Raw genomic sequence first — 25,280 nt, forward strand, 5'->3', positions numbered from 1 at the left:
ATCAAACATCGTTCGTTTATTTTCAACATGGAACAACAGATAAGTGACGAAATGACGGAACCGGATCAAGATGAGATTCATGAGATTATGGTGCAGAAGGCCACGGAACTGTTCAAAGTTTGTGATAAAGAGGAAAATGGTGTTATTTCTAAACGGGATATGCAACGCCTGCGGAGTGAGCTCCCCTTGTCTCCTGAAATGTTGGAGGAGGTCTTTGATTCATTAGATGTCGACGGAAATGGATTTCTTACTCTTCAGGAATTTATTGATGGATTTGGTAAGTAAATTCATTTTGTGAAATTCCAGTACTTTTGTATCATATGCAGAATAATGTCCCTTGGATGTGCCAGGATAATATGATCATGGGTTTAAGTTTAGTCTCATTATGATTCTGTCAGCACCATCAGTAGTGTCACCAAAGTGGATACACCACAATGTTGTATCACTTTTGGGCCAGCTTTCCACATTTAGTCTCTATGCTATGATATAACTGAAATTATGTTTTAAGGATCGCTGAAATAATGGTCGCTGAAATCAGTCTGACTTTATATATGGTCAGCAGTATTTCTTTATAGTTCAGAGACCCATGAAGATCTGGGTTAGAACTGATCCTCAGTAACCCATAATCGTCCTAAGAGGTGACTAGCGGGATCGGGAGTCAGGCTCGCTGACTTGGTTGACACATGTCATCGTATCCCAATTACCTAAATCGATGCTCATGCTGATCACTAGATTGTCTGGTCCAGACTCAATTATTTACAGACCGCCCGCCGCCATATGGCTGGAATATTGATGCAGAGCGGCGTAAACCTAAACTCTCTCAATTATTTGTAGTTCAAGTGAGCTACAGAGCCTTGTGGTTTTTCTTTTGGGATCATTAATGTAATTGTATATATTGTTGTGCACAGTTACTTCCCTTAGGCATGCTAGGATGCTATGAACATGATGAATGTGAGTTTGAATCCCATTTTGCCTGATTCGGTAACATTAATTTACCAGAAGATTATATCTGATCTGAAATGAGAAATACGTTTCCAGGTTGACCTTGTTTACAGAAATGTTTTACATATTCATAACAAATAAGCTTCATCCATATTGTGGAGTTATATTTTATTTGCTGCTTCACTTGTGTTTTTGTTTTTTTAGAATTGTTTCTGTTGCTAAGTGTGGGTTTTATCACAGCTGAATCCCATTTCTGTAATTGATGAAGGGCAGGAAGCCCAGTGGTTAAACCGTTGACTTGTCACGGTGATTACCTGGGTTTGGTGAGCTACACTAGTACAATGTGACATGCTAATTGTTGTAGTTTCTGTGTTGTCATATTGCTGAAATATTGCAAAAGCAGCATAAAATCCAAATCTCTCTCTCTCTCCTTCCTTCTCCCCATTCTTTCCCTCTTCTCTCCCTCTCTCTACCTTTCATTCTCTCTCTATCTTTCCATTCCTCCCCTCTCCTTTTCTTTCCTTCTGTCTGTCTCACTGTATATCTCTCTCTCTTTCTCACACTCTCTCACACACACACACACAGACAGACACACACATGAAGTCCGTGATTCTCTTCAATGTTAATGTCAATACGAAATTGATATTACAATCAGATCTATTGCAATGATACAATACTTGTCAGGTTACATCAGGTGAACTTTCTAATCAGCCAATCAGTGATTATGTTGCAGTATGGCATCTGGGAAAATATATCTGTTATAGTTTAGAATACCTGATTGCAAAAATGTTTTGGATATTTTGTCCATCATGCTGATTCTGAGCATCATAGCTTTCTCACCTGGAAGGATAAAGTATTTAGTATTCATTTGTGCTGACTATGTCATTTTCCTATGGCTAAAATCAAAATTTCAGGATCAAGTCAGTGATTGGATGAAGCCAAATTGTTTTCAAAAGTTCTAATGTAATTGGATCAAGAAACCATACTTCTTTTAGTTTGATTGAGTTGTCAAGTTTTCATTGCAACATGACTCTTTTATTGAGTTGTCTTCAAACCTTGACCTTGTATCCAAGTAAAAGATCTGATTTCAAGGAAATTTGAACCCGATTACACATAGGTTACTTTTTACACTTTCTCAAGTCACTTCGTTTAAAGTTTAAAACATTGTAGATCTGTGAAGGTCCAGGTTAGAATAAATCTACAGTAACCCAAGCTTGTCGTAAGAGGCGACTAACAGGATTGGGTGGTCAGGCTCGCTGACTTGGTTGACACATGTCATCATATCCCAATTGCGTAGATCAATGTTAATGCTGTTGATCCCTGGATTATCTGGTCCAGACTCGATTATTTACAGACCGCTGCCATATAGCTGGAATATTGCTGAGTGTGGCATAAAACTAAACTCACTCACTCACTTATAAGCATTGTACCAAACAAAAAAGCTGGGATTTTACTTGAAAAATGCAAAATGAGGACTGTCTTTTCTTACTTAATAACCCCGTTGCGATATAGTTGGAATATTTCTGAGTATGGCGTAAAACTAAACTCACTCACTTCATAGCCTCGTCCAAGTGAAGTTTGATGACACTTTGGATATTTCAGCAATTTTCCAGCAGCAGACGTCAGTTTTAGTACAGTATCTGCAGTAGGAACTTGTCTGCTTGCTGGACTCACCTGTCCGGCTGTCTCTTGAATCATCCATATTATGTGTCTGTGATTGACAGAAAGAATTAGGATGAAAATGGATAAAGTGTCTGTCAAGCGTGAACCATCAAATCCGTCCGAAAGGAAAACTCACAGTTTTCGGCGTAAAAAATTACAGGCCCTGCATCGTATGTATAACCAGTAGATGCAGCTGACTTACTCTAATACATGAATGCTGTATTCGTGTCTGCTGTATGTCTGAGCACTGTATTCGTGTAGTTTGCCTTCGTGTATGCTGTTTTTCCAACTGCTGTATTAGTGAACCCTGTAATTGTGTATTATCAAAGCATATCTTGTGTTAGCAAAATTTGAGACTCTACTAATTATCAAAGCATATCTTGTGTTAGCAAACTTTGAGTCTGTACTAATTATCAAAGCACACCTTGTGTTAGATAAATTTGAGACTGTACTGATTATCAAAGCATATCTTGTGTTAACTAACTTTGAGACTGTACTAATTATCAAAGCACACCTTGTGTTAGATAAATTTGAGACTGTACTAATTATCAAAGCATATCTTGTGTTAGCTAAATTTGAGACTGTACTATTTATCAAAGCATATCTTGTGTAAGCTAAATTTGTACTCATTATCAAGGCAAAGTTTGTTTAAGCTAAAGCTATAATTGTGAATGTTAACTGCTTTATAGCCAGAGAGAACAGCACAGGTATTCTTTGTTAAAGCTTATCAATGCCTATGCTCGTGAAGCTATCTTGACAACTGCTGTCTTGTTGCTGAAGTTTGCTCACCGCTTATCGCCTTGCGCTTAGTATTTAGATAGGAAACATTTCATCGTATTGTGGATCAGGTAATGATTATAAGTTACATACTTTTGCTTTTGAAATCACAAATATTGCAAATTTGCTTTTTGTGCCTTTAGTTTTGTTTCAGTTTTTCAATGTTGAATTCATTTTGATTATGTTTATGATACATTCATACATACAAAAACACACACACATACATACATACACACACACATGCATGCAGAGCTCCAGATAAGATTTAGCTCATGTGGGTACTGTACCCACTGTATATTTTTGGAGTGGGTATTATGAATGTTGAGTGGGTATTTCATTTTCCGTTACCCACTGCTTTCATATATGTGCGTATTTCAGTCATTTTACTCACCTAAGTATTATGTCATTGAGTAAGTTTACTAAGCAGGTATGTTCTGCCTTATGTCATACCTAATCAAAACCAACTTATATGTAATGGAAATCACTCATCCTATACTGACAATACAACACTTGTCCTAAACTAACAGTACAACTTGATAGCATTCGAGGTCATTTTCATAACGCATGCGATTTTTATAAATATATGCCGTACGCATTTGTTTTAAACTTTTTGCGTATCTAACATTTTGAATGCGTAATTGGTACGCAACAATTATTTTTCAATGCGTAAATGGAAATTTTTTATGCATATTTTACCCGGATATGCAGCTTATCTGGGCCTCTGCATGCATGTATATATATTATATGTGTGTAGTGTTATGTAACTGGTAAAAGAGATAGCATCACGCCGGTGCTTCCTTCATGGGGATAAGGATTAGAATTGGTCCCAAGGAACTTATTCTGTTCATAAAAGGTACATGCCACTCAGCACTGTCTGTTTGTGACAAATAACCTCATACAGCCACTATGTGAAACGTGTAAGTTTTATGAATAAATTAAAAACCAGTCCACTTATTGAAATATATTTTCATTCTGCAGTTCATGTTTGCATTAGCTACAGAAACCATGATTCAATATCATGCACGATATGTTTCATTAATTTTCAAACCAAATTACACAATATTGATTTTCTGTCATGTTACCCGCAAACATACACAATGAACTCTTTATGTAAAACTCCATGTTTGAAAATTGATCAGAATTGACATTTTAGTTGTATTAGTTTTTCAACATTTTATTTTTGTCATGAATTGTAAAACTTCATATGAATATTATTTCTGGTTGTGATTATTCACTGATCTGTGGAGGATGTATTGCCGATGTGATGTTACATATCAACTCACTCACTCTATAGGATGGCATGAGAAGTGATGATGATTTTTTTATGTACAAACCATGTTGTTTCTATTTCCTGCATCAAAGACATGAAGAATATGTTCTGTGTGTCAAGCTGATCTATTGAGACAGATCGACAGCCACAAATGTCTCCCAATGTGACAAAACACATCAGCTCCAACTGCCATGTTCCTGAGATTATTATCATGCTCATTCTGGGCTGGCATCTGATGTGAGAAGCCCCTCAATCTGTATAATAACACATCGTTTTATGTATGTTAATGGCTAGCAATTTATGTTTTTCCACAATGTGAGCTGAGCTGGGAGAGAGTGTTGGAATTCCAGATCAGGAAAGTTTGGTACATTTGGTAAAATTTCTTCTCTGTTTAATGTCAGGTGGTCACAATGTGTGACTGATCTCAATAACAATGAATCTTAGCTCACAATGTCAACCACTAGTTTGCTGGAACTAGACTTTATAATTGCAGGCTGCCGTACAACTGATTATTGACAGTTTTGTTTCTCTAATCCTGCCCTCAGTCTGTCAATACTGACCCAGATAGCATTCAATAATGAAGTCAGCGTTGAATAACGTTCAATGCCAGACCAGACAATCCAGTGGTTGATATCATGACCAACAATCTATCCTGGATTCCCCGCAGGTTTTGTGTTTAAGTATGTCAGCTGTAAATAGTTTCATTTCCTGATGTCACCGATCCAGGTCCTGTACTTCCTGGTGAGGTTCCTGTGGGTCAGGCGTAACTCTTGTGGCCTCTGTGCTGTTCCAGGCAGTTTCTTGGGGATGAAGCCAGCAGGGACGTCGTCGATGGAGGAGGAGGAGGGTGATGAGCGGGTTTACGAGGACGAAGATGATGGCACCAATTCTGTGGAGGTGGAGAAACACTTCCAGGAGATGATGTCCAATGTTGGCGCCAAAAGATTCTTCCATGAGTAAGTTGAGATTATTTTTGATTTCTGTGCCTCTAGGATGTTTGACATAGTGCCAAGGCGTTATGACAAGAAAGGTGCGTCTATTATATCAAGATGTTCATTTCACATGTGGGTATTCAGTATGGCAGCTGGGATGTATCGCTTACACTAATGTCCCGCCTCCATGGTTAGAGCGTCCTCCAAGAGAGCGGAAAGTTGCGGGTTTGCTCCCCGGCCGCGTCATACCAAAAGACGATAAAATATGGTACTTGTTGGTCCCTGCCTGGCTTTTGGCATTAATGGGTACAAGAACTGGTCGGCTCGGAGTCAGTTACATGATCAAGGTGTGTTTATCAAATAATCATGATAATTTCTGTAAACCAATATGTTTACCTGTTTTTAGGATAAAAGACCACCCTGATCAAAGTGTATTTGCAACATAATCATGATAATATCTGTTAAACCAATATGTTTACCTTAGTTTAGTAATCACTGACATGGTCAAGGTGTATTTACAACATAATTATGATAATTCTGTTAGACCAATAAATTTACCTCAGTAACAACAACCCGATCAAGGTGTATTTACAACATAATTATGATAATTTCTGTTACACCAATATGTTTACCTGTTTTCAGAAAACACCCACCTGTTCAAGGATTATTTACAACATAATCATGTTAATTTCCTAAAAATGTTTTTCTCAGTGCTGTGCAATGGATCTGAATTGCCTATAATATATCTATACCTCAAAGTATCACAGAATGACAAATTTTATCATTCATTTTCAATGATCTGGCAACATCTGGGAAGGTGTACAGCCGGCTGCCGTCTCATGCATTCACTGAGCCTGACTGGTCATTACAATCACCCTAGCCATTGTCCTTGTACTGTTCCCACTAGGTGGGACAGGCACAACCAGGAATATTGTGTCACTTCTTTGAGTGGCATTTTTAGTTGGTGTGATGAACAACGAGGAGAGTTCTATGGATATACAACTTCATAATATACTACCCATCAAAAGTTCAGACTCACTAGTGTAAATGACTAGCCACTTACTTCTGTCAACTGTTCTAAACTAGATTTTGCAAAATATTCTATACTGTTTAAAGGTACTGTTTACACATGAACTGATGTATTGTACAACAAATTCGTAGCGTTGAAAAGATTATTGTCATGAGTTCAATAAATGATGAAACGCAGGGAAAACGGCGAATTCTTATCAAAACTTTACACCAAAACGCAGCTGTTCACATGCACAATATTTTCACATGCTTTTCAGCAATTTGACGCATGATCCTCATCTGCATAAGGTTTGCAGTTGGTTCCCCCAAGTTAGTGGAGAAATTCATCCTCGAATCTGTAACGATATATATATACATAACATATAGTGGGTGCTTTAAGTGAGTCTAAACTTTTGATGGGTAGTATATTATTGCTTGATAACGGTGTTAGTAGCTACACCGAAACATCGCTCATTTCAAAATTTAAGTTTTATATCCATAGAACTCTCCTTGTTGAATGTTGTGTCCCTCTGTCCGTCAACTCAAAGACCTTAAGACTGACTGACTGAGTTTGGTATTACGCCGCTTTTAGCAATATTCCAGCAACATCACAGTGGGGGACACCAGAAATGGGCATCACACATTGTGCCCATGTGGGGATTCGAACCCGGGTCTTCGGCGTGACGGGCCAACGCTTTAACCATTAGGCTACCCCACCGCCCCCAAAGACCATAAGAAACATGTAACTTTATGTTATAACTGTATGGATAACAACTTGTTATTGCTTGACACATCATCCAAGTTATATGTTTTTGTTATTTTCTCACCATCTCCTAGAATGTCAATGGTACACTCACCTATTCATGCTTGGTCAAACTTTACCATTTATGTTTAGGTATGCTGTGTCACTGAGGAAGTTTGAATATTATATTTTTTTCTGTTCAACTTATTCGACCAGAGTCAAAGGAGGATGGGTTTCTTTCTGAAGAATAACTAAATAACATTCAATATTTTCTGCTCAAACAATGTATCAATATAGCCATGAATATATCTGCTGCTATGTAGAATTTTGTCCCTTGACAATGAATTCCAATTGATGAACCAATGATTGGTATGTTTCTCACCTATAGTACAAGTGATCAATTACTTTGTCTTATTTGGAATGTTTTGTCTTTTATATTTGTTTTCCATTCCATTGAAACAAATGCTTAACCGCAGTGCATTTACTGGTAACTCCAAGTAGTCATCTTAAATAGTAAATACAGTGAGTGAGTGAGTGAGTGAGTGAGTTTAGTTTTATACCGCACTCAGCAATATTCCAGCTATATGGCGGCGGTCTGTAAATGATCAAGTCTGGACCAGACAATCCAGTGATCAACAGCAAGAGCATCGATCTGCGCAATTGGGAACCGATGACATGTGTCAACCAGGTCAGCGAGCCTGACCACCCGATCCCATTAGTCGCCTCTTACTAGTAAATACAGAACATCAAAGCGAGAAAATAATCTCAAGCCAGTCTCAATTTTCTGTTGAAACAGATTCCGAACAGAAATCCATCCCATCTACAAGGGTACAAAATGGCAAGAGTACCTGTCAGGTGGGACCCTGATTATGAAGATCCGAGTTGAACTTAGTGCTGTTGTACAAAGCAATCTTCGTGCTAAGGTGACTGTAACTCCCATACCTTAACATAGACTTAAGGTAGTCTTAGCGCTAAGGTTGTTTTGTACAACAGCACTCTGGTCTTCAGCAACCCATGCTTGGTGATCAGGCTCGCTGACTTGGTTGACACACGTCATTGTATCCCAATTGCGTAGATTGATGCTTATGCTGTTGACCACTGGATTGTCTGGTCCAGATTTGATTATCTACAGACTGTCGCCATATAGCTGGAATATTACTGAGTGCGGCAAACAAACAAACAAACCTGTTGGGTGGTAGTGTGGTCTTTGTCTTTCTGTGTCTTTGAGAACAAGTCCAAGGCACTTTGGACATGAACATTTCACTAGAGGGGATATGAGTACATGTATTTCATGCTTGTTGTCTGTTCACCTGGGACCCTGAATAATCTTTGTCAGTTGGCCTTTTACAATAGTAACTCTTTATCTCTATTGTAATCTTGGGGCGCGTGGGGTAGCCTAGTGGTTAATAAAGCGCTCGTTCATCACACTGAAGGCCCGGGTTCGATTCCCCATAATGGTACAATGTGTGAAGCCCATTTCTGGTGTCCCCCGCTGTGATGTTGCTGGAATATTGCTAAAATTGGTGTATAACATACAATCTTAGCTCCTTAGTCTCTGGTGTAGTGGTTAGAGCATCCGTCCAGAGAGCGGAAGGTCGCGGGTTCGATCCCCGACCGTGTCATACCAAAGACGTTAAAATATGGTACTTGTTGGTCGCTGCCTGACGTTCGGCATTAATGGGTACAACAAGGACTGGTCGGCTCAGAGTCAGTATAATGTGTCTGAGTGGGGTATTCATGCTTCACTGCGGCATGGTATCTCAGCGAGCTAGCACTACATAACCAGCTTCAGTCTGGGCTAGTACAAGCAGCCGCACATACACATACACACTCATGCACGTCTTCATACGAGCGAAATATTCTCCAGCACCACGTTAAACCCAATTTCACCTCACCTCACCTCACCTTAGTCTCATCACCAGGCTCTTGCACCCCTTCACAACATAATGTTTGGGATCATGTTGAAATTAAATGTAAAACAAACAAATATAATATATAATATTTTAATTGTTATCACTGAAGTACTCATTGCAAATGAAAACTTTGTTTCGCTCAAATACAGTCAAGTCATATTGTTAATTAGCCTGAAACAAACTGAATTTGGGTTCCAATATATGCCACTTAAACAGTCGTAGTGTTGTAGTATATTTAAGGACTGCTGAGCATTAATGGCTATCGATAAGCTGCTATTAATATCCGGATGTATAAGTTTCATTGCAGTGCATGTGAGATGTAGGTTGCCAGTCTCCACAAACATAACTGTATATCAGGTGGAACTAGGTCATGTAGACAGCTGTAGGCAACATGACTTGCTATGTACAATATGACTTCATTATGCTGTGTAAGGGCCTGTGATTGGGAGGGCTTGGCCCCAACTGAGGATATGGGACACTTGTATGATGCAAGGCCCTGCTAGATCAATATGCACTTATACATCTAGATGTCAGCATATGTATTGAGGGGATAGATGGGAGGGGAGAAGTTATTCGTGACATATTGTCTATATTGTACACACTGCTGTTGTTATGTTTAATTAAAATGTTCATATATATTAGCCAGGTGCATTATTGCCGTACAGTAGCCAAAACATTATGTATGGATTACTTAACAAAAGGCTGAGGCAATCCTCCCAGACTAGGTCATTCTCCCAGTATCAGCAGAGACCATATCTCTATTATATGGTCTCTGGTATCAGGGAAGGAGTTGACCATTTGACCTTGGGTTGCCTTTAGTTGACCTTGGGTTGCCTTTGGTTGACCTTGAGTGGATCTCAGTGGAACAGGTAGCAGTGAGGCTCAGAGACTGTGTTGGTTGTTGTCATGTCCATGTGTGGATTGATGTTCATAATATCAATCACCGGATTGTGTAGCTATAGTATTGCTGACTGCATTAAACAACAAAACTCAATTTGACTACAACGTCTAATCTTTGAACTGATTTTACACCAGGATTCCAAGAGCAGTAAATGTAACCCAGTATTTGAACTTGACTATTTTTCAAAGAAGCTGAATGCGTAAAGTATTTATAAACATATTAAATGATTAACATAGGACAACAGTTATCAATCACCTATTAATATTACATGCAGGGTCTTACTTTGAATAAACAGTACTTTTCAAGCTACCTAATTATCTTTCCAAAATATTGCTTGAATAATGTTGAAAATGATTATACTGGGCACATATCACATTGATTAGTATTTCAGTTGCCTAAGCAAGATGGACTAATGAGGAATGCCCCAGTGATGACTCCTAGTGGGCAGAGCTCCAGTGGGCAGAACTGCTGTGGGCAGAGCTCCTGTGGGCAGGACTCGTAGTGGCAGAGCTCCAGTGGGCAGAGCTACTAGTAGCAGAGCTCCAGTGGGCAGAGCTCCTGTGGGCAGAGCTCCTAGTGGCAGAGCTCCAGTGGGCAGAGCTCCTAGTGGCAGAGCTCCTGTGGGCAGAGCTCCTAGTGGGAAGAGTTCCTGTGGGCAGGGCTCCTAGTGGCAGAGCTCCAGTGGGCAGAGCTGCTGTGCGCAGAGCTCCTGTGGGCAGAGCTCCTGTGGGCAGAGCTCCTAGTGACAGAGCTCCTAGAGGGCAGAGTTCCTGTGGGCAGGGCTCCTAGTGGTAGAGCTCCAGTAGGCAGAGCTCCAGTCGGCAGAGCTCCTGTGGGCAGAGCTCCAGTGGGCAGGGTTCCTGTGAGCAGAGCTCCTGTGGGCAGAGCTGTTGTGCACAGAGCTCCTGTGAGCAGAGCTCCTAGTGGGAAGAGTTCCTGTGGGCAGGGCTCCTAGTGACAGAGCTCCTAGAGGGCAGAGTTCCTGTGGGCAGGGCTCCTAGTGGCAGAGCTCCAGTGGGTAGAGCTCCTGTGGGCAGAGCTCCTAGTGGCAGAGCTCCAGTGGGCAGAGCTCCTGTGGGCAGAGCTCCAGTGGGCAGGGTTCCTGTGAGCAGAGCTCCTGTGGGCAGAGCTGTTGTGCACAGAGCTCCTGTGAGCAGAGCTCCTAGTGGGAAGAGTTCCTGTGGGCAGGGCTCCTAGTGACAGAGCTCCTAGAGGGCAGAGTTCCTGTGGGCAGGGCTCCTAGTGGCAGAGCTCCAGTGGGCAGAGCTCCCATGGGCAGAGTTCCTAGCGGCAGAGCTCCTAGTGGCAGAGCTCCTAGTGGGTAAAGCTCCTGTGGGCAGAGTTGCTAGTGGGCAGAGCTCCTAGAGGGCAGAGCTCCTATGTTTAACCCAATATCTTTATTTTGCATTATCTTTAACCTACAAATAAAATACTGTAACAGTTCAAAAAAATTAAAATGAAAAATTGCAGATTTGGAATTTCAATATGTTTCCATTCTGTTTACCATTGTAACAGCTTTGTCCCATAAATCATAGGACATAATTGTAAGGGACTGAATCTATTGATATTTTAACCTCTATTGAAGAAGTGAGAAACAAAACCCATTAATCAACCAGTCGAATGGCTTTGAAGGTTATAACCTCCCTGGCTCAGCTACGGGTTAGCATTGATCTTCAGCAACACATGCTTGTTATAAGAGACGATGTACAGGATCAAGGGATGAGGCATGATGGCTGTGTCACTGCATGTCATTGTATCAGTTGTAATGCTCATGATGTTAATCACTGGATTGTCTGGTCCAGATTCCATCATTTTGCAGGAATAAACATCAAACACAGACTTGTCAAGCTGGAATAAACAGCAAATAAAAACTTGTGTCAAACTGGAATAAACAGCAAACAAAAACTTGTGTCAAGGTGGAATAAACATCAAACAAACAAAGACATATGTCAAAGTGGAATAAACATCAAACAAAGACATATGTCAAAGTGGAATAAACATCAAACAAAGACATATGTCAAAGTGGAATAAACATCAAACAAAGACATGTGTCAAAGTGGAATATGATTTTCATTTATGAAACTAATGATTAGTTTGATAGAATGTATCACATGTTCTGAATTTATTTTGTTGGCTTTAGTAATTTATGACTAATTAATCAATCCATATGGCAGGTAATACTGACATGATCGCTGTACGACCCCAGTCATGTAGAACCATCCTCTGCTATATGGGCATGGCTGGTGATATAATAACCATTTTGGCCAGCTGACGATCAACACAGGATGTATATGTCTTTCTGAGTGCAAGATAAACAGTTGATTACATATGTTACACAATGACACAGCTGTGCTTAGGGATGAGCTGTATTGATTATCATTCATGTACGAAATCAGCATGGCATTTCATGGGGAAGTTACGATGAACACAGGTGGAAATATGATAAATATGAAATCGTTTATGTTCATGTAAATCTTGGTTTGAGGTTATTTAATTTGAAGATGAAAGAAAATAGATCATGTTTGTGATGTTACTTTTGTCTGTCCTCTGCAGGAAATTGTATCATGGTTATGAAGAACCAGGATTGATTTGTAGCATGTTTAACCCAAGTCATCTGATGGTTAAATTACTGTTCATGTTTGCCAAAAATATGACTTGTAAGTTCCATGGAAAAAGCCAAAGAGGGATGGATTCCGGCTAAAACTGTAGTTTCTTGCATAACTCCATGTGGTGTGTCATGGAACAATGTTTCTCTTACACACTAAGGGACCGTCATAATTTAGGTGGGGGGAGAGAAAGGGGTGATGATGATTTTAAGGGGGTCACCCATTTTGTTCTGGGGAGGTAGGGGGTCAGCTATTTTGTACACAAGTTTCTTGGGGGGGTCAGCAATTTTGTACATATGGATATTTAAAAATGTGCTTAAAAAAAAAAAAAAGGGGGGGGGGGCTCACTTACGTTGTACATAAATTTTAGGGGGGTCATTCACATTGTACATGCTTCTCCATAAAAATCATCATCACCCCCCTTAGCCATAAATTATGAACGGTCCTTAAAATTGAAGTTTAAACTTAATGATTCAGATGTGTTAAAAATATGCAATGAACTTATTTTTTTAAAAGATGCAGCTGAAATTGCATGGGTGAGGTCTTATGCCAGGCCAAAGTATTTATAAAAGGTTTCTGGGTGTTTTTGCTTGATATGAAATTTATTAATCATCATATTTCACCAAACAACTATGTTGAGGTCTGTTTTTCTTAAATACACAATGACTGTTTTCTTGCCCCCATTTCTTGCATTTTTTCAGTCATATGCAAAGCAAATGTAGGTAAATTTACGTACAGTGTCTTATGGAAATCACATTGGTTAAACATCACTCAAAATAAATGGTGATGTCAGTATTGCATATTCAAATAAGACAGGTCGTGTCAAACAGTCATGTTTATTGTGTGAATCCAGCTGATGGCATATTCAAATGAGACAGGTCGTGTCAAACGTTCAAGGTCATTGTGTGAATCCAGCCTATGGCATATTCAAATGAGACAGGTCGGGTCAAACAGTCATGTTCATTGTGTGAATCCAGCCTATGGCATATTCAAATGAGACAGGTCGTGTCAAATGATCAAGGCCATTGTGTGAATCCAGCCGATGGCATATTCAAATGAGACAGGTCGGGTCAAATGGTCATGTTCATTGTGTGAATCCAGCCTATGGCATATTCAAATGAGACAGGTCATGTCAAACAGTCATGTTCATTGTGTGAATCCAGCTGATGGCATATTCAAATGAGAGAGGTCAGGTCAACCAGTCAAGATAGTCAGGTTCCAAACGATAATATACTATTGACTACAACTTTTGAAAGTAAATAAGGGATGATATCTAATTAATAATATCTGCTATCCTAGACATTTTCATTGCAGACACTGTTTGGGCTGTAGGAATAAGGAAGGTACCGTAGCCTGGTGTTTAAAGTGTTTGTACGTTACGCCAGAGAGCTTTGTTCGATTCCCCACATGGGTACAATATGTGAAGCCAAATTCTGGTGTCCCCTGCCATCATATTCCTTGAATATTGCTAAAAGTGGAGTAAAACCTCTTTCACTCACTCACCCACATTTGACGGTGAACTAAATCCAGTTGTACTGCTGCTAATCTGATTCCTCATATGGATTGTTTGTGTTCGACCAATCATAATTCCAAATTTATTTTCCTCCCCAGTGACGACACAATCAAGGCATTATGGGTAAAGCTTCGTGCAGATGAGCCGGAACTTCTAGGGGATTTCGAGGACTTCCTGATCCGAGTAACCAACAACATCAAACAGTCCCAGAACGACTTTGACAGTCTGGAAACAGCTCTCAGGAGGTACGTCTAACATAAGACCCACCGAAACATAACTTTGTATGGTTTGAAACAAACACAACAACAGCAATAAGTGCACACACAAAAGCTAAGATCTTTGTTGTCAATGCACAATGTTATTTAGAAAGTGGTGAAATGTAACACATGCTATATTTGGGATTACACTTTCTTAGTAAAGTACAGATTCTAGTACTCTTTTGGTTGAGTCCCATCTGGGAATTGAACCCACACCCACACCCACACCCACACCCACACCCACAGAATCAGGCACGTAATTGCCAGCACAGGACTCAACCCAACAAAAGTACTTGAATCTACTTTACTAAGAAAGTGTCATCCCAAATATAACATATGTTACATTTGAACAATATATAAATGGCATTGTGCAATCATAGCTTTCGGCTGTGGGAGCCGTGCCAATTTACACTTATCAGAGGGGTACACAAAGTCCGCAGTCTAGACTACCAGTTGTCCGACTTCCATTTTTGTGGAAGTCACAGTGGCTGAGCGGGTTAGGCGGCACACTTTATGTGGTGGCGATTAGGTGCCTGACTCTGACGGTGTGGGTTCAAATCCCGGATGGGACTCAACCCAAAAGTACTAGAATCTTTACTCTTTTGTACTTTACTAAGAAAGTGTAATCCTAGATATAACATACGGTATGTTACCTTTGTTGTCTTCTAAAATGGCAATCAGTAACCTGTAGGGGGACCATTATGTTTAACGTTTTGTCGAATCACTATTGATGCTATGTACGCTTTGAGATACCGTACACAAGAAATATCTCACAATCAGACTTGAAAAGAAGCCATGATGGTGGATGGGTCCAGAGTGAATATTATTATAGTTATTATGATAGAATAAAGTATAATAATAATTGACACCTCAAGGTATAAGTATTCGGACGGTCAGTTGTCATAACAACGGACAGGTAAGGAAACAATAGCACTTCCTTGGACCTGTTGATGTGATGGCAGACACGGCCAAGGGGGATGACCAATTAGGGTTTTAAATGTCATATACAGTAATTAATGAAAGTCACAGAGTGGTGCAGGGTGGCTGACAAGTCAATGTACAATGCGGTAGTGGTACGGATTAAGGCTGCAGATTAGTGTCATAAATAATTACAATTAAGTTCCACTTGGCTACATAGGTTTTGGTTTCTAGTAATATTTGCATTATGGCTATCCTGAATTAATCGCTATGACAGTGCACACGGTGTAAATTCACTTTGCAGTTTAATGCAAAGTAGCATACCCATTTTTAGATCTGTACTTACATATATGCAAAAACACATTGAAATGTTCTCTTTTAACATTAATATGCACATCTTAAAACTAAAACATTGAAAACTAAAAAGCAATGTTGTAAAATTTGTTCAAAAACTCTTTATTCGACACCTGAGTTTTTCCATCAACTCTCCATAGTCGGTCCCATCTTGTGAATTCAGATTGACTGGACAGCAGAATCAGAATGTCACCTGCCTGAAATGATTATGTCTTAACCACCTCAATTAAAAAATACCTGGAAAACATTTAAAACAAATGATTCAGTAACAGAGTCTCCATCTCACTCTCTTCTTTTTAAACAGTGTTGTATTTTCAAAGATTAAATGCTTGCCAAGTTCTGAAGATATATTGTCCCTCATTACATGAATTGACCGCCTCCGTGGTGTAGTGGTTAGAGCTTACGCTCGGAGAGCGGAAGGTTGCGGGTTCAATCCCCGGCCGCGTCATACCAAAAGACGTTAAAATATGGTATTTGTTTGTCCCTGCCTGGCGCTCGGCATTAATGGGTACAACAAGGACTGGTCGGCTCGGAGTCAGTATAATGTGTCTGAGTGGGGTATTCATGCTTCACTGCGGCATGGTATCTCAGTGGGCTAGTACTATAAAACCAGCTTCAGTCTGGGCTAGTACAAGCAGCCGCACCTACACATACACACGCGTGCACGTCATCATATGAGCGAAATATTCTCAAGCACGACGATAAACCCAATTTCACCTCACCTCACCTCTACAAGTACATATGTTAACAGGGGCGATGAGGTAGCCTTGTGGCTAAACCGTTCGCTTGTCACGCCGAAGACCTGGGTTTGATTCCCCACATGGGTACAATGTGTGAAGCCCATTTCTGGTGTCCCCCGCAGTGATATTGCTGGAATATTGCTAAAAGCGGCATAGAACCAAACTCACTCACTCTCTGATTACTTTGTAACAGTTTTGATGGTTGACCAGCAGTGTTATGGAAATTGTCAGGGTCAAAGGGAGAGAACTCCTCATGACTTGTTGAACATTGATTGTCCATAAAATCTCTCAGTCGTATTGTGCTTTTATACTTGAACTCTTACCTTCCGTGATTTGTTACATGCATACATTTTCATTACTCAGGTAATGGCTTTCATTTGTGAAATATTGTTTTGACCAGGAAACTGAGATATTTTCTGGTGTCCCCCGACAGTGATATTGCTGGAATATTGCTAAAAGCGGTATAAAACTAAACTCACTCATTCATACACTCCAAACCACTTCAATTTATAAAGTTACATGTTATTTGTTTTAATCAAAAGCATATATTGTTTCCATCTCTAATCATTTATTATCTCTTAGTGTCTGTGTTGTATATACTTCTATGTCTTGCGCTTTGAACAAAGTGTACATGGAAAACAGCGCATTACAAACATGCTATTATATCATATCTTAAAGCAATATGAAACTGATATCGCTATTAATTAAATCAGGGTTAGGGTTAGGTAACCCATAACCCTAGCCTTTTCTTCCAAAATAAAAATGGCAGGAATGATCAGAATTCTTCTCAAAAACTTAAAATAATGTCATGTTGGAGACCAGGTTGTAGTCTATATTTGAGGATGAAATAAGTTAAATTTTTCTTTTTGCATTCACTAATAGGGAGCGTCACACAAAGATATATCTGTTATGCAAGCTTGAATATTTATTGGAGTATCCCTGTCACCATGACAACCATTCAGAGTGCATACTCAAGTCTCTTTGAGTGACCCAGATAGCAGGCTATGTGGGCCTTCCCCTTTGCTTTATGACATCTGTTGTCTTAGTGTATATCGCTGAGGTTAAGTGGAGTTCCTCCAGCAGGTCTGCTCAACTAGCTGCCCCGCCCTTCTTTCAACCATGATGTGAGTCAAGCTTGGTGACCTCCTCAGGTCAATGTGTTTGGGGGAAGCTACTAGCCTTGCAACAAATGTCATTTCAGATTTAAAAATAGTTTGACATTTTTTTCATATTTGGACTTTGTAGTTTAATGTTAAAATTTTTTAAACCTTAGAAAGAGCTATTGTTTGCATGTCTTCATGTGTCGGATATATGAACAATGAGTTGTCTGCCCCTGAGTTTAGAAGTCTTCAAGCGTTGGTTATATGAACAGTGGGTTGTCTGCCCCTAACAAAGCCAGACAAAGTGACTGCATTCATTAGAAATGTTGTACCACACACATAGTGTATGGGGTGAGTCTCAAAGTCGTAGGTGTCCCAGTTGTTCAAGATGCTACATAATGATTTCGCTTTCTTGAGTTGTGTCCTTCAGCTTGCCCGAAACTTAGTAACAGTCCATTGGTTTCTCGATTTGTCTGCACAATACCCGTACTTGGTGGTGTCACCAAAGTGAGTGAGTATGGTTTTACGCCGATTTTTAGCAATATTCCAGGAATATCATGGCGGGGGACAGCTGAAATGGGCTTCACACATTGTACCCATGTGGGGAATTGAACCTGGGTCTTCAGCATGACGAGTGGATGCTGTAATAATTAGGCTACCCCACCGCCCCTGTTTCAACAAAGCTCGATATGAATACTTTCCCTGAGTGACATTGCGGACTGTAGATAAACTACACGCTATGTCTATGGGGTGAGTGTCCCAGTCGTAGATGTCGTAATTGTCTAAGGTGCCATACTTTGATGTGCTGATTTGTCACCCTAAACATGCCACATCTTGGGTTCGAATCCCAGTATGTGTCTGTCTCTGTCTGTCTGTTTTGAGGGTCTTGCCCACATCCCACAGTTTGCCATTGACACCCCATGTAGACAGTGTTCTGCCACCGAGCCACCCATCCGTGTTTCATCCCCTCATACTGAGACAAGTCAAGGTGACAACAAGTACCATTCTTTAACCTCAACTTCCACTCTTGGGGCAAATGCTCGGCACACTAAACATTAGGAATTATTTTTTCTTTCTCTCACCCTCAAAATAATATGCTACAGCAAAGCCTTCTACCTAATGGTAATAGTGGTTAAGCACAAATGTCACTTGCCCTCCCTAAATTTTACTTGTATCTAACCCCACTAATCATGATAGAAATTCAGGAAGCTAAATTTATTCAAATATTTATCTAACATACTACCCAGGGCCATCTTTCACAAAGCGATTATAGTTCTACGACTATCGTAACTCTATGTTAAAGTATGGGAGATACGATAGTCCTGGCGTTGTGATTGCTTTGTGAAATGCAGCCTAGCAGGAAATATTTGAGGCTATTTCTAGAGCCTGCAGCAAGTCTAGGTAGTGTCACTGTCCCATTGTGGTGACATGTGAGGTGAAAAACTCCTCTGCTTGCCTCATTGTAACCTCGTCTCTCGAGGGACCTGGCACTTCTCACCTGTATCACCTCAACAACAGGTAAGCCCTTTCATCAGTAGGTAACCTGATTACATAAGCCCAAGCGATGATGTAAATAACTGTTTGATTGGATCTCATCTTCAGTACAAAGTGTGTTGACAGGCTGTGAATGAATTCACCAGAGCACAGCGTTATATGATAGAGAAGGACATGAGCCGAATTGAAATATTTTAGACCTGTGTTATCAAGGAGATGCAGTTGTGTTAATGGGAGACAGGAGTTTTAGGGTGAACTAGAGATGTGTGTGTCAGAGAGGAAGTGGCAGGTCGTGTCGCACTGTAATCATGTATATATTCAGGATGTAGATAATTTATCAGTTTAGACCGATGGCCTCAGGGAATAATTTAAAAACTGGATATCAAAGAAAAGATAGTAGAAGATACCAGACACAAATATATAGTTAATCAATTTATTATTCATGAATATTTCAAACATTAATGCATAGAAAACATAGGCTTTAATATATATTTTACAAAGTTTAGAAGTTTTTATCATTTGTGAATCTTGGTATCTTTGATTCTGTCAGAAAATACAAGAGAGTTCTCTTACTTCGAGACATGAAAAAGATTAATGTGCACAGATTATGACAAGAAGTGTTAAGAGTCTTTATTTATTAAAGAAGTTCTAATTCAAGAGACTTTTGGGATTCATAAATCACATGAAAGCTTAAAAATTGAAACTGAAAATACTTCCTTATGATAATATTATTGCCACATAAACTGAACAGGGATTTTTTCTGTCTAGTATTATAACTTGTTAGTTTAATTTTCAGCTGTGTACAGATTTCTCTGGAAAAAGATGCAAACATAAATGAATATTCCTATTTGAAAGCCAAGAAACAAGAATGTCTCTGATTGCATGAGTTGAACAAATCAAGACAGAACTAGTCAGTGTTGTTGTTGCTAGGCAGAACAGTATTTAGGCACCTTTTAGTGTGTCAAGATGCAGTCGACATATTTCTTCATCAAGGATGTGTTGATGGCTGTCCAAGACTCTTTTACATGCTGTTTCCATCCAGTCAGGTAATGATGAAGTTTGGTAATACAGACGTGTGACCAGCAACCAGATATCAGGCTATAATTGTTTATATTTTTTGGTTTACAGATTTTGGAAAGACTTCTGCCCGTATCCCCCCTTAAATTTCATTCCAGTCAAATCATATCACCTGAATAGATATTGCTCATCTGATAAGGATGAGTTTTAACATGTTTCTTTAATTGTATCTGAACATACTGATGAACATGTCCAACTTCTAAAAAAAGCCTCTCATAGAATTTTTTCCTCATCGTTAAAATTTAAGGGGTATACGGGCGGAAGTCTTACTGAAGCAAGAGTAAAACAAAAATACCATACTTGCCTGACAATAGTGTAAGAATAATAATACTGAAACGTTGCATCGTAATATAATAAAGAAGTTGTTGTCCATAAAGTAGCATACCTTTCTTATTATTCATCAACTTCTAAAATGCCAATCAAACAGACACTTAGAGCTAGCTTGGGAAGGTCAAGGTGAAAGAATAGGTGAGACTTCTGCCCCAATTATCCACAAAAGTTCTATATTACTATTTTGGTTGTACTAGAAAACTGCACCATATCATTTATTTCCATTTATCTTGGCCAATATGGTTATTCATATCTTTCATACCATATCCTATTCAATACTGTCAAATATAGACATACACATATATATTTGAGGAAAGATATGGGTGGAAGTCTGTCTAAAGCACATTTGTGTAGCTTATTTTGGGGGCATAACTACTTTTGGGTTGCCCTGTTATGATTCACTTGTGTATTCACTGAATCAAACCATATCCCATCAAGAATTCAATTTGTTAATTGTGGTCACAAGAATCGTATATTTATGGATATGTTTTTACTTGGAACTTTTTTGTTGTTTAGATATCAAATGTCAAGCCAGATGTGCAATGAACATGGTTTGTTATGAGGTCCTGACACAACAGGGCATTTACTATTTTCATGCATCATTAACTTGCGTAATTCAGTATGGATTTGTTGAAAGTCTATTTCTGATGGTGGATGGTGGGGTAGCCTTGTGGTTAAAGCGTTCGCTCATCACGCCGAAGACCAGGGTTCCATCCCCACATGGGTACAATGTGTGAAGCCCATTTCTGGTGTCCCCGCCGTGATATTGCTGGAATATTGCTAAAAGTGGTGTAAAACCATACTCACTCACTCACTCATTTTGATGGCTAATCATGACGAGGGGATAGAGTCTGTCATATACAGTAATGCATCCTGCGTAAGACTCATGCATTTTACCTCAATGTCACGCACCCACACATTACCTCTCTAACCTCATGCATTATTGAAATTTTTTATAAACTAGCACCACATCACATAAAAATCATTTTACATAACCAAAAAACACCAACAGGGCGTCATCCTGGACCCGGCCCAGGGTCTAAGCCCCATGGACCCCAACTTCTCACTCATTGGAACTCTCATAGGTTGACAGTAGTCTGTCTCACAGTCCCTGAACCACTTTATTTCCCCTACAGCCTAGCCCTCCCAGCAATGCTAAAACCCTTAATGAAGCAAGTCTAGATTTCCTCAAGTTCAGGTTGTCCCAACTCACTGGGCTTCTTTTCAATTTAAATGAGTTTATCTGTTACTAACAAAATTCTATATATTCAGGGACTAAGCGTTAGTTAGTGTTGGGTTCTCAGTCATTGGAACTCTCAGGGGTTGACAGCTATGTGCCTTGCTAACACAGGATCGTGGGTAATGACTGTGTCACGATTGTAATGATGCATCCAGTATAGTGTGTGAAAGGTCGTGTGAACCATTTCCCTCCAAATGTCACACATTATGTGTAAGTTTGCCATTGTAACCAGCATCAACTTAGATGGAGGTAAGCAGAAATGTTGATTGTAAGACCTGTTGTGTTACGCTGCTCAGATGTGGCCTGTTTCTTGAATGGCTGCTTGATGAATTGTGCTGTGGACCTTGTAATTTGTATACAAACTAGCCCTGATGTCAACTTCAATACATATTAGCTGGTTCATGAGATGTAGCGGGTGGGGTTGTGTAGGTGCGTCAGTTAGGGCATAGACAGTTGGCAGCAAATATAATAAACCTCTGTAGGTTCTTTTGTGGAGGGAGTGTTACAAAAATAATTTTATTACTGTGTTTCTCACAGCTGAATGTCTAAAATCTTTTCACTTGTGTGTGGTGTTTCTGAATAATGGTCCAGCTGAGTTTGGAAAGCCCTAAATTATATGTTGAAAATATTCATTTCTTTTTTCTCCTTTCAAATTCAAGAGATATGAATATTATAGTTTCCATATGAAGATTAAATTAGAAAAAATATCAGTTACATGTTTTTGTTTCCATACACTGACTTAAGGAAGTTCATATGAATACAGGATTATTTATCTAGTGATGCTTATATTATTTGCTCCAGGCATATTACCCTTTGCAAATTACACAACATTGTTTTATTAAAGGATGATAATAGATGTTATTTCACATAATTAAAGGATGTTGTTTGGTGCTAACATTACAGACCACCTGACTTAGTAGGATGACTTGTTTGGTGCTAACATTACAGACCACCTGACTTAGTAGTCTGACAACCTGACTTAGTAATATGACAACCTGACTTAGTAGTCTAACAACCTGACTTAGTAATATGACAACCTGACTTAGTAATATGACAACCTGACTTAGTAGTTAGTACTATAACAAGCTGACTTAGTAATATAACAAATCTGACTTAGTAATATAACAAGCTGACTTAGTAATGTAACAACCTGACTTAGTAATACAACAACCTGACTTTGTAATATAATAGCCTGACTTAGTAATATAACAAGCTGACTTTGTAATATAATAGCCTGACTTAGTAATGTAACAACCTGACTTAGTTATGTAACAACCTGACTTAGTAATACAACAACCTGACTTTGTAATATAATAGCCTGACTTAGCAATATGACAACCTGACTTTGTAATATAATAGCCTGACTTAGTAACATGGCAACCTAACTTAGTAATGTGACAACCTGTCTTTGTAATATAATAGCCTGACTTAGTAATGTAACAACCAGACTTAGTAACAATCTTAATAACATGCAAACCTGAAATTGTAACACAACTTGAATGTCCAGCAGAACAACCTGTTTTATTACCCCGACAACCTGACTCACCAGTCCGACCACCTGAATTTAGCCCCTTAAAACAACCTACATCCAGTTCTCCCAGGTTGAATAACCATTAAGACAAGTACAACTGCATTTTATGTAGGATTCTGAATTAATGACCGTGGTCCTCCCATAAGTGAACCCAGCAATAGACACTGTATTAGCCTAGTTTACCTAGCCCTGTATTGACATAGCCGGCTCTGTGATATGTGCACAGCGGAGCACAACCATGTCCTGAATCACATGCCAGACACCTCTCTCGGAGATAAGCTTCATATTTCCTGTGTCTTGACCTTCGACCTTGCTGTGGGGGTTTGGTAGCAAGCAATGTTAAGATGATTAAGGCTTGTATTTACTGTAGTATTGGTAAGTAGACAGAAGCTGACTTCTGGAATCATGTCTTTGTGTTGGCTCTGCCCTGTGAATTTAATAACACTGCTGGCTGTAATATGATATGTTTATATATGTTGATGTGCAGATGGGATTGGTTTGGCCTGGTTCACAAGGTGTCTTGATATGTAAAACACTGTGGCGCTCCCGTTAACTAGATATTCTATGATGTTTGTCAGTCTTGCAATTCATTAAGTTGTTTTATTTGGAGATGATTTGCCAGTTTTGGGTGTGGGGAAATTTGAAACTCCTTAAGTACAAACAGCAACACTTAGATTTCTCACTTATGGGTAGACAAGACATAGGAACACATAGAGTGGGAAAGGGAACATTAAAGTGGAAATAGGATTACTAGGGTGGAAATAGGAACATTAGAGTGGAGATAAGAACATTAAAGTGGAGATAGGAACATTAGAGTGGAAATAGGAACATTAGAGCGGAAATAGGAACATTAGAGTGGAAATGGAAAGACAAGAGTGGAGATAGCAACATTAAAGTGGAGATAGGAACATTAGAGTGGAAATAGGAACATTAGAGTGGAAATAGGAACATTAGAGTGGAGATAGGAACATTAGAGTGGAAATAGGAAGACAAGAGTGGAAATAGGAACATTAAAGTGGAGATAGGAACATTAGAGTGGAAATAGGAACATTAGAGTGGAAATGGAAAGACAAGAGTGGAGATAGCAACATTAAAGTGGAGATAGGAACATTAGAGTGGAAATAGGAACATTAGAGTGGAAATAGGAACATTAGAGTGGAGATAGGAACATTTAAGTGGAAATAGGAACATTAAAGTGGAGATAGGAACATTAGAGTGGAGTAGGAACATTAGAGTGGAGATAGGAACATTAGAGTGGAGATAGGAACATTAGAGTGGAGATAGGAACATTTAAGTGGAAATAGGAACATTAAAGTGGAGATAGGAACATTAGAGTGGAGATAGGAACATTAGAGTGGAGATAGGAACATTAGAGTGGAGGTAGGAACATTTAAGTGGAAATAGGAAGACAAGAGTGGAAATAAGAAGACTAAAGTGGAACTAAATGGGAACACTAGAGTGAAAACAGGGGAACAGGGAACACTAGAATGGAGATAAGAACACTAGCCTCAGTGGAAATAGGAACATTAGAGTGGAAATCTGAAAACTTTCTGTAACCACCAATATTCCTCAGGAAGTACAAATGTGAATGAGGAGAACAACAAATCATACAGAAATTGTTGTCATGTGACTAGAATGTCACGGAGTACCGACATGAAGAACAAGACAAAATAGATTCGATGTTTTTTCTTCCTCCCTGTACAACAAATATTAGATTATTGTTGTGTTAGTAACAATAGTGATTATCCTTATCGAGTGCGCTGATAACACCTAGATATTATAACATGATTCTGATTGGTTGGTTGGTTGTTGTTTAATGCCGCACTCAGCAATATTCCAGCTATGTGGTGTCAGTCTGTAAATAATCGAGTCTGGACCAGACAATCCAGTGATCAACATCATGAGCATTGATCTATGCAATTGGGATACGATGACACGTGTCAACCAAGTCAGTGAGCCTGACCACCTGATCC

At 39.3% G+C, this 25,280-nt stretch overlaps 1 protein-coding gene across 9 annotated transcripts in view; it reads left to right on the forward strand.

Moving 5' to 3' along the window:
• LOC124254031 (EF-hand calcium-binding domain-containing protein 4B-like) overlaps positions 1-25,280 on the forward strand; it is a 100,279-nt gene that overhangs the window by 52,729 nt on the left and 22,270 nt on the right. For 8 of the 9 annotated variants that reach the window (XM_046687899.1, XM_046687897.1, XM_046687896.1 and 5 more), the window contains 4 exons: positions 40-277; positions 2,667-2,774; positions 5,445-5,607; positions 14,365-14,511. In XM_046687899.1, the coding sequence (XP_046543855.1) occupies positions 52-277; positions 2,667-2,774; positions 5,445-5,607; positions 14,365-14,511 (644 nt within the window). In that variant the 5' untranslated portion in view covers positions 40-51. The remainder of the gene's footprint in view (positions 1-39; positions 278-2,666; positions 2,775-5,444; positions 5,608-14,364; positions 14,512-25,280) is intronic. The other variant, XM_046687904.1, reaches the window with a different exon arrangement.

Source organism: Haliotis rubra, unplaced genomic scaffold (assembly GCF_003918875.1).
Source record: "Haliotis rubra isolate DU_JTF1 unplaced genomic scaffold, ASM391887v1 Scf560, whole genome shotgun sequence".
Lineage (NCBI taxonomy): Eukaryota > Metazoa > Mollusca > Gastropoda > Lepetellida > Haliotidae > Haliotis > Haliotis rubra.